Source organism: Lynx canadensis, chromosome C1, assembly GCF_007474595.2.
Source record: "Lynx canadensis isolate LIC74 chromosome C1, mLynCan4.pri.v2, whole genome shotgun sequence".
In the NCBI taxonomy this organism is placed as follows: Eukaryota; Metazoa; Chordata; class Mammalia; order Carnivora; family Felidae; genus Lynx; species Lynx canadensis.
The window spans coordinates 13,934,499-13,948,992 of NC_044310.1; the positions used below are offsets into that span (position 1 = coordinate 13,934,499).

The window sequence follows — 14,494 nt, forward strand, 5'->3', positions numbered from 1 at the left end:
TCCCCCCGCCCTCATCCCTCTGCTCCTACTCAGGCCCCGGCACGACGCCCCACAAGCACCGCACGGGGGCAGCGGCCGCGGCCGCGGAAGGGGCCCCGCAGAGTGCGGCGCTGCCTTCCTGCCTTCCGGGCACACAGGTGCCCGCCCTTCCCTCGCTCGGTCCAGGCGGCCTCCCCAGAAGGGGGCAACCCTCCACCTGAGAAGTCACAGCCCCGGGACCACCACCCTCCCCGCGGGCTGGAGAGCTCCCGATGCTTCCCAGAGGCGGCAAAGAAGGTTCGCCCTGGGTAGAGGGGAGGGACCACCTGGGTCGGGGGCAGGGAGCAGGGCCCTGGAGAGAGGCTAAAGGCCAGGACAGAGGGGGGCTGACGGAGGCTACGCTAAGGGCGGTGGGAAGTCCGGGGAAGAGGATGGGAGGGGGGTGTTAACGTCCAGGCGGGGGCCACAGACGGAGGAGGGAGAGCTCCAGACTAAGGCCAAGGAGGGAAGAGAAGGCTCAGGCTGAAGCCTTGGAGGAGCGGGGAAAGAAATCTAGGCTGGGACCACTGGAGGAGGCGTTGACGGGGGCCCAGACCAAAACCACGGAGAAGAGTCGGAGGGAGACGGAGGCCTAGCCCGGACCACAGGGAGGGGAGCCCAGCCTGGGCCACGGGAGGGAGAAACGAAGGCCTACCCTGGCCGCAGGGACGGGGAAAGGGGACCCAGCCCGGGCCGTGGGCAGGGGCAAGGGGGACCACGCCTGGGTCACCGGAGGGGGTGCCTGGCCTGGACCACGGGTCCAGGAGGGTCTAACCTGGGCTGCGGGGGAGACTAGCCAGACCGAGAGGCGGAGAGTGGGACTCCAGCTTGAGCCAAGGGCGGGGGCTGGGAGAGGGAGGCAGGGTCGCTGCCCAGCCCCGCCGCCCGGGCCGGCAGCCCCCTCCCGAGCCGGCAGCGATGGTGTCTACCTGGGTCCCAGACCCCGCCCCTCCCCCACCCGGGGGACCCACCCTTCTCGGGCCGGGGGGTGGGGGAGGACGGCGGAGGCAGGGGGACACGAGCTCCGGCGGGGCCCCCGGGCCTGGGAGAGGGTGACGTCGGGCCTTTACCATGGTGGCGGCGGCGGCGGCGGTCCCGGTCCCGGCGTCTGTGGCTCTCCCCCCCGCAGCAGGGCCCGGCGCTTCCACTTCCCCGGGTGCCCAGGAGTGAACATCCGGGTCAGCGGCCCCCTCCCCCCGCGCCGGGCCGCCGCCACCTTCCTTCCCCGCCCCGGCCGGGCCCGGGCCCGCCCCCACGCAGCCGGCTCTCGGCCAATGAGCGCGCAGGGCCGCGGCGATCGCCAAGTATGGAGCGCGGCGCGGGGGGGAGGAGCGCCGAAGGGGGAAGTGAGGGGCGGGGCCTGCGAGCGGGGCGGAGCTGGGCGCGGCGGCTGGCGGGGTGGGCGGGTCCGTCCGAGGCGCTGGGACCCGGCCGGGGGGCCGGCAGGGGGTTTCCGCCCGCACCCACGCCCTAAGTCGCACCCGGTGGCTACCGAGGCGGGGGTGGCGGAGCGACAGTGCGCGCGGGCCTCCGGGGCGGGGACGAGGAGGGCCCTGGGACTGGGAGGGGTCAGGCCCTGCCCTCCCCTCCCGGTGCACCCGCTGTCTCCCGCGCGGACCCGGAACTGGTGTTGCGGCGGGCCGGTCGGTCCCGGGGAGAGCGTCCGAGCGATCCCGAGGTGTGATCGCAGCGCCGCCACTTGCTACGTGGGGACCTGGATCAAGTCGCTGCACCTGAGCCGAATCTCTAAAAAAAAAAAAAAAAAAAAAAAAAAAGAGCCCTAGGCCACGCCATTCATTGGGCGCCCACTGTATACCAGGCCCTGTTGGGGGCACCGAAAGAGAGTTGCACTCGACGTGAAGATGCCCTCAGAGCTACCTGCCGCAGGTAGCTGTGAGGACCCCGCAGGTAGAGATTAGAAAACTGGACTCAGGAAATGTTAGGCGTTTACGAGTGTTTTTAAATGTGCTAACAGAGAACCAGCTCAGTCGCCCAGTGGGGTTGCCTCACTCCACAGAGTGACTCAGAAAGTTTTTTTTTTCCTTTTCCTTTTTTCTCTCTCACTCGCTCCATTCAACAACTATCTGTTGAGCTTGGTCTAGAAAGCAGAACTAGGATTCTGGCCGTGCTGATAATACCTGCCCTCCCTGGCTTGCTCACTCTATTTTGTGAGAATCAAATCAGGTCAGCTGCGACAGGATTGTAACTGGTTAGTGTTGCACGAATGGCGGGAATTGTTACCACAGGTCAGGCCATGTCCTAGGCCCCCATCCTCAGGGAGCTCAGAGTCAAATAAAAGCTGCCACTGGCATAAAAATCAATACAAGTAAGCAATTAAGGCCTGTGTTACGGGAATTCAAAGAGAGTGGGACTTAAGAATTTTTTCAGTTGGTAAGCATTTATTGAGCATCTACTGTATACTGAGCACTGTTCTAGGCTCTAAGGATAGAGTAATGAATCTGACAGTCCCAGTCCATGACGTGATAGAGGTGGACCCTTGGAGGAAAGACAATCACCTGGTAAGTAAACATCGTGTCAGGTGGTGATTAGAGGTGGAGAACACTCAGGGCGAGGGAATAGGCAGGCAGATTAGCCAAGTGGGGCAAGGGGAGGGCTAATTTAGAAAGTAACATTTGATCACAGGGAGGCACAAGAACCAGATAGGGCACAGACCCAAAGGGGACAGTCTCTGGTGTGTTCATGGACCAAGGAGGCCCATGGACTGGGCGGCCCAGTTTAACTAGGGGGAGAGCCCTGGAAGCTGAGGTCGGAGGGACACCAAGCAGTGACAGGATCAGGCCTAGGCTTGAGCAGGATCAGGAAGTTGCTGTGTTCTGAGTGGACTGTAGGGGGCTAGGGCCGGTAGAAAGCTATTTAAGGCATGTTTTATTTATTTAAAAAGCACTTAAATGGGGTTTCCTACGTGATGAACACCGTTAAGCACTTCACAAATAATAATTCACTTCATCCTCAAAACAGAGGCCCGAAGAGGTAAACTGAAAGTCACACAGCAGAGAGACGAAGGTGCCTACTACCCTGGGGACACAGTGGACGCAGCAAGGGAAGACCCCTTTCTGGATGTTTGCTGATGGCCTGGCGGTGGGCACAGGAAGAAGAAAGGAGTCAGGAATGATGCTAAGATTTTTAGCTTGATCAACACTGGAAGGGTTAGCCATTTATTGATCTGTGGAAGATGAGAGGAGGAGCAGGCGTTTGTTTTGATTTTTGGTGGTTATTTTTTTCTTTTTTGTGGGGGGAGGATAAGAGTCAGTTTGGGGCAAGTTATGTCTGAGATGCCCGTTGGAGCTCTGAATGCAAACGTCAAGTGATTGGATGTGGAAGTCTGGAGTTGGGGAAGAAGTTAGAGTTGGTATGAGAACTATTAGCTAAGAAATGATATTTTTAGGTACTGAAGGGCCCAAGGCATCCAGGTGAGTTCACTTAAGAGGTGAATGTAGAGGAGAAGAGGTCAAGAAGATAAAGAGGAACCAGCAAGGAGACTGAGAAGGAGTGACCTGGGAGGGTAGCAAGAGGACGAAGAGAAGGCGATGTCCTTTTTTTACTTTTTATTCTTGAGAGAGACAGAGAAAGACAGGGTGTGAGTGGAGGAGGGGCAGAGAGAGAGGGGGAGACACACAATCCAAAGCAGGCTCTAGGCTCTGAACTGTCAGCACAGAGCTGGACGCGGGGCTCGAAGTCACGAGCCACGAGCTCATCAGCTGAGCTGAAGTCAGACGCTGAACCGACTGAGCCACCCAGGCACTCCAGGTGGTGTCCCTTCTTAAAGGCAGGGGATAAGAGTATGAGGGAAAGGTTTATGATAGAATAACACTTGAACTGTTTACTTGAAAAAAATAAGACTGACAGGGAACCTTGCTGTTCCAAATGCATTACCTGTATTTTCTCATTTAATCCTCATACAACCCTGTGAGGTCAGTGCCTATTACTCCCATTTCACAGATGAGGGAGCTAAGGCACACAGAGGTTAAGAAACTTGCTCCAGATCACATAGCTAATGAGTTCAAAGCCAGGCAGTCTGGGACCAGAGCCCACATCCGTAACCCTAAGTCTGATCCTGTTGCTTCGCTGCTCACAAAGTTAAGTCACATCTGGGGCACCTAGGTGGCTCAGTCGGTTGAGCATCCGACTTCCGCTCAGGTCACGATCTCGCGGTTTCTGAGTTCGCGCCCTGCATCGGGCTGTGTGCTGTCAGCACGGAGCCTGCTTTGGATCCTCTGTTCCCCTCTCTCTGCCCCTCCCCTGCGTGCTCTCTCTCTGTCTCAAAAATAAATAAACACAGGGGCGCCTGGGTGGCTCCGTTGGTTAAGCGCCCGACTCCGGCTCAGGTCATGATCTCACGGTTCATGAATTCGGGCCCGTGTCGGGCTCTGTGCTGACGGCTCAGAGCCTGGAGCCTGCTTCGGATTCTGTGTCCCTCCGTCTCTCGGCCCCTCCCCTGCTCATGCTCTGTGTCTCTCCGTCTCTAATAAATAAACGTTAGGGGAAAAAGTTTAAAACAAAAAAAAGGTCACATCAGACAAGAGGCTCGGGGGACAGCCCCCTCGGTCTCTCTCATGCAGCTCTGTTTTCGCTTCTTTGGATACATCTGCTACATTCTTTACGGTCCTGCACCCTCAGCTTGCTTATACCACTATTCCCTCAACATTTCAGCCTGCTTGGGGTCTATCCTGGTGGTCTTTGTTCCTCCTTCATTCGCTGCATCAGCTTGCTCTATTACCTGGCAAAGTATTTTTCTGTTTCATAGTTCAAATCCCGACAGAATCCAATGGCCCCATCTCATGTCTTAATGATGGCAGCTTGTTGGATAGATCCCCGGCTGATCCCAGATTGAGTCCCCACACGTTGGATCCTACCCCTGACCCGTCAACCATTGCCATGACCATGGGGCCATGGGCATTAAGCATGGCAGCCTGCCAGGGGCTGCGGGTTAGCAGCAACAAACACCATAAATATTTTTAGTACTCTTTCTCCTCCCCTCCTCTTTCAAAAACCCAACCCCCCTTGAAGTTCATACTGTCATATTTTCCAGCGGCCCACCTCTCCTTTTTTTGCCCTCATGAACTAACCTCCTCCCCTCTTGTACCTTTCTTTATGACTTCAGCATCCATAAGCATAATCCATCAGAAATCTTACTCCTCAAGGATTTCTTCCTTACCAATGAGTTTTTCCTTCCCTCCGCCTTAAGTACCCACTCCCACAGTCTTACCTTGAACCTGCTCCCGCCCATAATTGCACGGTCTCAGAACACACAATTGCAAATATCTCATATCCGACTTTAACCTCATTACTATAGTATCACATGCAAGCAGTATTTCAACCTCATCAAGCCCTGCAAACCTTCGACCCTGCCAGGTCTTTGCATTTATCTTCCCGTTCACGCTCACCTCCCTCCTCGCCCAGCTTAGTAATAAACGCTACACTCACTTCCTTGCAAAAACCAGTAAGCCCTTGCCCCTCTCTTTTCTTCTAACTGGCACCAACCTTGTTAAGCCTGGCTATTCCCCAACACTCTGCCTGCCTCGGAACGTCGGAACGTTGCTGGCAAATTGAAAGTGACTGGTGTCACTCCGGATTGATGTCCACAAATTTCAAATGAGCCCTCAATCCTGGCTAGCAGGATTGCTACCTCTCTGCCATATTCTGTCCCCCTTGCTACTCTGCGAGGATGATCTATCAGCCTTGACCCTCGGTCCCCTTTTCATCCTTCACTCTAAGCGACGGGCTTGCCTCATACTTCACAGACATAACAGTATGAATCAGAACCTTCTGGTCTACCAACAACTCTGCATCTTAGCCATGTTCTCTGCCTTCTGGCTTTTGAATGAAGGGTTTGTGCACCCATCGAAGCTGACATCTCCACTCCTACCCTGGATTCCTCTTTCCTTAATCCTCAGTTTCTCCCTCCATACTGGATCATTCCCACCTGCACAAAATAACATGCCCTAATATCTTGTATCCTAAGAAGTTTCAACAACACAAATCTTGATCCCACATCTCTTTATAGCCACCTCCCCATTTGTTTGCTCCCCTTCACCCCAACACCTTGTGAGTTCTCTGCAATGGCTGTTCCCACATCAACTCCAATTTCTCAGATCAGTCTGGGGTTAGCTTCTGCCTCCACCCGTCGGCCTGGAAACCATGTCGTAGAAGCCAGTGGTCGCTTCGGGGTCTCATCTTACAGCTGACCTCATGGTGTTTGCTGCATCGGTCACTCTCCTTGACGCACCTCTCTCGGTGCTCTGGCTTCCTCCGAGTTCCCTTTGACGCCTCCTTGTCTGTATCTACATACTCTTTTGGTTGCTCTGGGTGTTCAGTATCTAGAACGTAACAGGTGTTCAACGGAGGTCTATGAAGTGAGATAGTAGTATCCACATCATAGGAGTGATTCTTGTGTGAACGAGTGGACCAAGATCGACCAATAGAGTATGGCTACTTTTTTTTAAAATTCTGTTTTTAATGTTTCTTTACTTTTTGAGACACAGAGCACAAGCCGGGGAGGAGCAGAGAGAGAAGGAGACACAATATGAAGCAGGCTCCAGGCTCCGAGCTGTCAGCACAGAGCCAGACACGGGGCCCGAACCCACAAACCGCAAGATCGTGACCTGAGCCGAAGTCGGCTGCTTAACTGACTGAGCCACCCAGGTGTCCCAAAGTACGGCTACTTTTAAATGAGTGCTTACTACATGCTACACTCTTCCCATGCATTACCTCCCTAATTCCTCCTAACAATCCTTTGAGCTAGGAACTTCTATTTTGACCATTTTATGAAAAATGAAGCTGAGCCTTAGAGATGGCTTGCATAGGGGCGCCTGGGTGGCTCAGTCAGTTAAATATCCAGCTTTGACTCAGGTCATGCTCTCACAGTTCCTGAGTTTGAGCCCCTGCGTTGGGCTCTGTGCTGACAGCTCAGAGCCTGGAGCCGCTTCAGATTCTGTCTCTCTCTCTCTCTCTGCACCCCCCTGCTTGTGCTCTCTCTCTCTCCCAAGAATAAATAAAAATTTTAAAAACACTTTTTTTTAAAGAAATGTCTTGCCTAAGGTCACACAGACAATGCCTGGACGAATCTATCGTGACTCTTTATGACTCAGCGTCTGTCCCGAGCATCACTAAATTGAGATCATGTGTAACAAAGTGTTTTGTCAGTGCCAAAAGATGATGCTACGACACATAGCACATAGCAAGGCAATTTACACGTAGTAGGGGCCCATAAGTGTTTGCTGAGTGGAGGCAGGGTGGGAGGAAACCCCCGAGCCAAATTGTACTGTCAGCCGAGGAAAGAAAAAGCCATCTTGAGGACCTCAGAGAAACAGCCTTCCACAGCACGTCGAATCTTTTGCAATGCTTATCAGCCAATATAGGACACAGTAGAGCAGGCATTACCCAGAAGCTTGCCCAACGTGGCTTCTCCTTCTCGTTAAGTCTCCACAGCTGGAAATAGGGGGTTAATAAAGGGACACCATCTCAGGGGACTGGGGCTTGCTTAGCTCTTAAATCCCATTTGATTTAACAGGCCTGCTTTCTGAATTGGGGATCTTCTTGGATTACTAACAGTGGTTTTAGATGTTTTACTGTGTCTTTGGAGATACAAGAGAACACTAGGATTAGCCAGCTTTTAACCTCTCTCTATACTGAATTCTATAGGCAAGGGGTTTCAATCACATTCCTTGAACATTCTAATTCCATATACTACAGTTTCAGTGGGATTTAGGGGTCTTGTTACCAAAGTATCAGAAGGAAGGAACACCACCTGGTAATGTCATCTTCCCCATCGTTCAGCTGGTTCAGAGGTCACTTCTGGGGCATTCTCTCTTTTCTACGACTCAAGACTTTCTCATGCTCAGACCTTTAGTTTGGGTAGAATTGAGGCCACCCCCAGCTCCAGAGGAGAGGATCCTGATTGCCTGAAGACAAAGTATGGACTTGGCCATACTAATGGGTTTGGGAATGGACCATTAATCTAAGTTGGGCCACAGCACTTTCTGCAGAACGCTAATCAAAATACACTCTGCGTGAAGGGAGTTGGTCCATCAAGTAAGTTTGGGAAATGCTATAAACGATATTCCCTCTTGGGGATTCTCTGCTCACAGGAACCTTACACTTCAATTATGATGTCTCTTCCCAGACTGTTCAACTACTCCCTCTCAACTAGATGATTGCTGTGCTTTTAAGCATCCCGAAGTACTTTCCATCTCACGTTTAAAAAGAAAAAAAGGGGGCGCCTGGGTGGCGCAGTCGGTTAAGCGTCCGACTTCAGCCAGGTCACGATCTCGCAGTCTGTGAGTTCGAGCCCCGCGTCGGGCTCTGGGCTGATGGCTCGGAGCCTGGAGCCTGTTTCCGATTCTGTGTCTCCCTCTCTCTCTGCCCCTCCCCCGTTCATGCTCTGTCTCTCTCTGTCCCAAAAATAAATAAACGTTGAAAAAAAAATTAAAAAAAAAAAAAAAGAAAAAGAAAAAAAGGTCTACATGAAAGCCACCCCTACACCAGCCTACCGCCTATCTCCCGTCTTCCACAGCTACAGAATTGTCAGGCTGTCCTCTGACTTCCTAACTTCCCATCCTATGCCATCACTCCTCCATAGAAATGACCCCAAGGTTGCCCATACATCCATGTCGAAAACACATGGGCTCTGCTCAATCCTCACCTCCTTCGACTCTGGTCGCATTTGACACCATTGGGCACTTTCTCCTTGAAGCACCTTCTCCCATTGGCTTCCAGGACACCGTGTGACTCTCCCGGTCTTAATCCTACCTCTGTGACTGCTCCTTCTCTGTGTTCTTTGCACACTGTGTCTCTTCTACACAACCATTAAACGATGGGGTCCCTTGTGGCTCAATAGTAGGCTCTTCTCTTAAATTGTGCCCTCTCCTTAGGCCATCTCAACCACGCTCCTGGCTTCGGTGACCAGCTGGCTTCAGTCATGAGCCCACCCCTGAAGCTGGCAGGAATGGGGATGTGATCATGGGCGGGGCGTTTCCCTGGTGATGGGAGGAAATTGGAGTACTGTGACCAAAAGAAGGAGAAAGGGATGCTGGAGAATAGGGGGAAAAAAAAAACAAACCAAAAAGATGGTTATTACAGCCATGCATTCTGGGTAAACTCATGCAAAGCAATGAAACAGGCACGTTTTGGGTCTCAGAAGTTTGTATCATAGAACCCCTACGCAGGACTGAGTACCGTCAAAACAACAGCCTGATTTCCTTGGAAGACGGGACACTGTGTGGTTAGTAGAAGAGGAGCCTTGGCTAGACAGCTTAGATCAACTGTTTCCACCCCTTAGCATCTTGCAAGAACACGTGGCAAGAAGCAGGGAAGTAAACAGGCCACCTGCAATCCACTTCTTTTTAATATATCCCCAAAGTCAGTGCCAAGAGGACCTCTTAGTCCGAGGTTAGACACCATCATCTCAGGGCTTTTGTTTTTGCTCTCCTAGGGGGTACCTGGAGAACTCACAGCTGCCTTCTGCTAGACCAGAACTGTGTGTATCCTGACCATCTGTGGGGTCTTGCTCAGAGTTACAGAAAGGCCTCTCACATGTGGGCCAGCTGTTGGAGTTTTTACACGCATACTTGGGAGAATTCATGTTTCGTTTATTAAGCTGGCCAGCCAGCCACCCACCAGGCTTGGGATGGGCCTCTACAATGTGTCTGAGGCTGACCCTGCCTCTGCCATGCAGTTTTTTTCTGACAGTCCCCTCAGAAGCTGAGTTTGGGGCCTCCTGTTCTGGGTTCTCCCGGAAACCCTGTGTTTTGCACACCTTTTCACTTGCAATTTGTCCCCTCTGCTTTCAGGGCTCCTTGAGACAGAAACTCCAAGTCCTCTCATTAATAATTAGCCTAGTACCTGGGATATGGTGCTCTGTGAATGAAGCCTGTCAAAAGATGAGCCAGAGAACCTCCAAGCACAGTCGTCGGGGATGCAAACCTCAGCTCCTCCAAAGCACACATCCCGCGTTCCAATCAGACATTGCAATGTCGCAAATGAAACTAGACCAGATGCAGAACTGACGTAGGAGCTGGTATAGGGGCGGGACTTAGGGACCAGTCTAGTGAAACGGTGCAATAATAAATCAGAACAACAACCCACTGAAAATCAAATATTTAAAAATGCCATTTATGAGGGGCGCCTGGGTGGCTCAGTCGGTTAAGCGTCCGTCTTCGGCTCAGGTCATGATCTCGCGGTCCGTGTGTTCGAGCCCCGCGTCAGGCTCTGTGCTGACAGCTCAGAGCCTGGAGCCTGTTTCAGATTCTGTGTCTCCCTGTCTCTCTGACCCTCCCCCGTTCATGTTCTGTCTCTCTGTCTCAAGTAAATAAATAAACGGTAAAAAAAATTTTTTTTAAATACCACTTATGAGGGCGCCTGGCTGGCGCAGTCAGTAGAGCATGTGACTCTTGATCTCAGGGTCATGAGTTCTAGCCCCACGTTGGGCGTAGAAATTACTTAAACAAACAAGCAAGGAAAAACACACAAAAAAATACTTAGGGATGGGGCGCCCGGGTGGCTCAGTCGGTTAAGCATCCAACTTTGGCTCAGGTCATGATCTCACGGTCCATGGGTTCGAGCCCGGCGTCAGGCTCTGTGCTGATGGACTTGGAGCCTGGAGTCTGCTTCGGATTCGCTCTTTCCCTCTCTCTCTGCCCCTGCCCTGCTCACACTCACTGACTTTCTCTCTTTCTCTCTCTCAAAAATAAACATTAAAATTTTTTTAAAAATTACTTAGGGATACATTTAATGAAAGATATACAAGTCCTGTGTACCCTGAAAACTAGAAAACATTGCTCAATAAATAGATGTCCCCTATTCATGGGTTGGAAGACTCAGTATTGTTCAGATATTCATTCCGACAATCTATAGATTCAGTGCAATCTAATTAAACATCCCAGCAAGTTTTTTTTTTTCCTTCTAGAAATTGACAAGCCGGTTTTAAAATGTACATGGAGGGGGCACTTGGGTAGCTCAGTCGGCTCAGGTCATGAGCTCACGGTTTGTGGTTTCGAGCCCAAACCTGCTGACAGTGTGGAGCCTGCTTAGGAATCTCTCTCTCTCCCTCTCTGTCTGTCCCTCCCCTGCTGGTGCTCTGTCTCTCGCAAAATAAATAAATACAACTTAAAATTTTTTTTATAATAAAATGTATCTGGAAATGCAAAGACCTGGCGTGAGGCTCTTAAGGGAGGAAAATAAAAGTGAGAGGACGCGCCTGCTACCTGATTTCAAGACCTACTGCAAAGCTGTAGAAATAAAAACAGTGTGTCATTGGCAGAAGAGACGCACAGATCAATGAAACAGAGTAGTCCAAAATTAGACCCACACGTATACATCCAAATAATTTTTGACAAAGATACCAATGTATTTCAGTGGGGGAAGAAAAGTGTTTGAAACAAATGGTACCAGAACAACTGAAGATCCATGTAGAAAACAGTGAATCTTGACTCGTGGGTCATTCCATGCGTAAACATGAACTCAACTGCATCACAGACCTGGGGCACCTAGTTGATTCAGTTGGAGGAGCATGTGACTCTTGATCTTGGGGTCATGAGTTCAAGCCCCACGTTGGCTGTAGAGATTACTTAAAAATAAAATCTTTTTTAAAAAAAGCTAAAACTCGGGGCGCCTGGGTGGCGCAGTCGGTTAAGCGTCCGACTTCAGCCAGGTCACGATCTCGCGGTCCGGGAGTTCGAGCCCCGCGTCAGGCTCTGGGCTGACGGCTCGGAGCCTGGAGCCTGTTTCCGATTCTGTGTCTCCCTCTCTCTCTGCCCCTCCCCCGTTCATGCTCTGTCTCTCTCTGTCCCAAAAATAAATAAACGTTGAAAAAAAAAAAAATTAAAAAAAAAAAAAAAAAAAAAAAAACTAAAACTCAAGCTCCTGGAAGACAACATGAGTGAAAATCTTTGCAACACTGAGCAGGCAGAAGTTTCTCAGGATACAAAACACACTAGCTAGGAAAAAAAAAAAAAAAACCCTGATAAATTGGACTTGATTTTTTTTTAATTTTTTATTGTTTATTTATTTTTGAGAGAGAGAGAGAGAGAGAGACAGTGTGAGCAGGGGTGGGGAGGAGGCACAGAGAGAGGGAGACACAGAGTCCAAAGCAGCTCCAGGATCTGAGCTGTCAGCACAGAGCCCAATGCGGGGCTCAGACCCACAAGTTACGAGATCATGACTCAAGGCGAAGTGGGAAGCTTAAGCGACTGAGCCAGCCAGGCGCCCCAAATTGGACTTGATTAAAATAAAACAATCCTGCTTTTCCAAAGATACCATTTAAGAAAAGGATTTCAGAACCATGTAAAGCATCGTTTAACTTTACATAGGACTTAAAATCTTTTTGAAAGAAAATGGCATTCTCTTCACTACATGAGCTCCAATCCTTCCAAATAAATAAACATAAATATTAGCTTTATTTTTTAGTCAAGGGAACCAATGGAGTGGATAGCATAAGAGGTCCTTTGTTGAGATTGTTAACTCCCAGGACCAGGCTAGACCCAACGACCTATTTATTGAAGGCAATTGATGTCATTATAGTCAGAAAGACTCCAGATTCTGGCCGAAAAGGAAAGCAGAGGTCAAAGGCAGAGAAGTGACTGCAAATATCTGGCCCAGCAGGTAAAGTGACTGTACCCAGGGAAAATGAATCACCAAGTCTGAAGGTAGGCAGGTGGGGGACAGCATGCAAAGGAGAAAAGCAGAGGGCATGATGGGTCAGGTTGATTCAGCACAGAGGCCCAGAGTGATGACGGTAGAGATGGTGCTCATTTCTAACCCTCACTGGTGCTCACTGGTTTGACCGCTTGAAACAGCCAGGCAGGAACAGACATACTTGATTTCAGATCCTATAAGGTCTGACCCCATGTAAAACCTATACGTATCAAGAAAACTCCAATTGCCAGACTTCTCTGTTAGGCGCCACTCCCCGGACAACTGCCATTGTAGTTCTGTTGGCTTCATCTGGATGACTTTTCATTCTTTGCTCCACACTAGCTATGATTGCTGTAGGTATGTAGCACAGGCAGGTCACCTGTTCCACTTCCTCTTCCCGGACGCAAACATCGTCTGTATTTCCCAGCCTCCTTTGAGGTAGGTTGTGGTCATGAAACTGGTTTCATCCAATGGAATGTGGGAGCAAGTAACATGAGCCACCTCCAGGCATGGCCACAAAAGGCCACTTGTAACCTGTCCCATTCTCTCTCTCTCTCTCTCTCTCTCTCTCTCTGGTCATCAGCCAGCCGAATGCAGAGGAAGCAAGAGAAGACTCCACGATGGAAGAAGCCTGAATCCCCTCCCAGGACAGTTCACAGTCCCAGTGTCTCAGGGAGAAAATAAACCTGTATGGTCGTAAGTCACTGAGAACTGGAGGTTGTTTGTTTCGGCAGCTAGCGTTATCCTGACCAACACAAGTCTCAAGAGCTCCCCATGATAGCTTCCAATCTAGCAGGTAATGTTTGGGGCCACCAGTTTAAGCAGGATTTCCATACCAGTGTGAAGATTCCATAGGTATCTCAAGATAGAGTTGGTGAGACGGGACAAAGGTCACACAGCTACATGGATGGTGAGCCGGGGTTTGAATGGAAGTCTGTCTGACCCCAAACCTATGCTTTTCTAATTCTTCCACATTACCCAAAAACAAAGAGGTGTTTAGATGTTTCGAGTGATGATCATCACGAGGATAGGCTGTAGGGCTCTGCGTAATTTACTCTCTGGCACATTTGTGCTATGTATTTTTTTTTTAAGTTTATTTGTTTTGAGAGAGAGAGAGAGAGATGGAGAGACAGCGCTCGAGCAGGGGAGGGGCAGAGAGAGGGAGAGAGAGAGAATCCCAAGCGGAATCTGCCCTGTCAGTGCGGAGCCCAGCACAGGGTTCGATCCCATGATCCTGGGATCATGACTTGAACCGAAATCAAGAATTGGACATTTAACCGACTGAGACACCCAGGTGCCCCATCTGTGCTCTGTGTTACTATAGAGGCTCCACCGCTTCCCCCACAAGCCAGTGAGGTTGAGTATATATGAACATTTGAATAGGTAATGGAATCCTCATTTTCATATCAACATCATCCCCAAGGGCTGAAACGTGGGTGATTAAAATTATTATCTGTTTCTCTAGCCAGCAACCCAAATGTTCACCAGTCTGGTAAAGACTCTGGGGACCATGCCAGAAATATAGCTGTCTTCCTTCACCGTCCACTTATTCCTTTCTGCCTCCACCATCCCGATCATAAACTGGGCTCTCTGCTGAATACGTGCATCTTCTTTCCCCCTGCAATGTTGAAAGAGCAGGCGATAAAGCCCCTATCTCCTGGTTTCCACATCTATAAAATGGGGGTGTGATACCTACCACATACAATTGTTGTGAGATTTATTTTTTTTATATAATTTATTTTTATTTATTTTTTTAACGTTTATTTATTTTTGAGACAGAGAGAGACAGAGCATGAATGGGGGAGGGACAGAGAAAGAGGGAGAC

At 50.4% G+C, this 14,494-nt stretch overlaps 1 protein-coding gene and 1 long non-coding RNA gene across 3 annotated transcripts in view; one reads left to right on the forward strand and one right to left on the reverse strand.

The window, feature by feature from the left end:
* The window catches only part of CAPZB (capping actin protein of muscle Z-line subunit beta), a 134,983-nt gene extending 133,754 nt beyond the window's left edge, over window positions 1-1,229 (reverse strand). For both annotated transcript variants that reach the window (XM_032594202.1, XM_030326114.2), the window contains exon 1: window positions 1,089-1,229. In XM_032594202.1, the coding sequence (XP_032450093.1) occupies window positions 1,089-1,091 (3 nt within the window). In that variant the 5' untranslated portion in view covers window positions 1,092-1,229. The remainder of the gene's footprint in view (window positions 1-1,088) is intronic.
* On the forward strand, window positions 79-13,369 carry LOC115521126. The gene is made up of 2 exons (XR_003970966.1): window positions 79-276; window positions 13,253-13,369. It is a non-coding gene; the product is annotated as an uncharacterized LOC115521126 (long non-coding RNA).
* The last annotated feature ends 1,125 nt before the right edge of the window (window positions 13,370-14,494 follow it).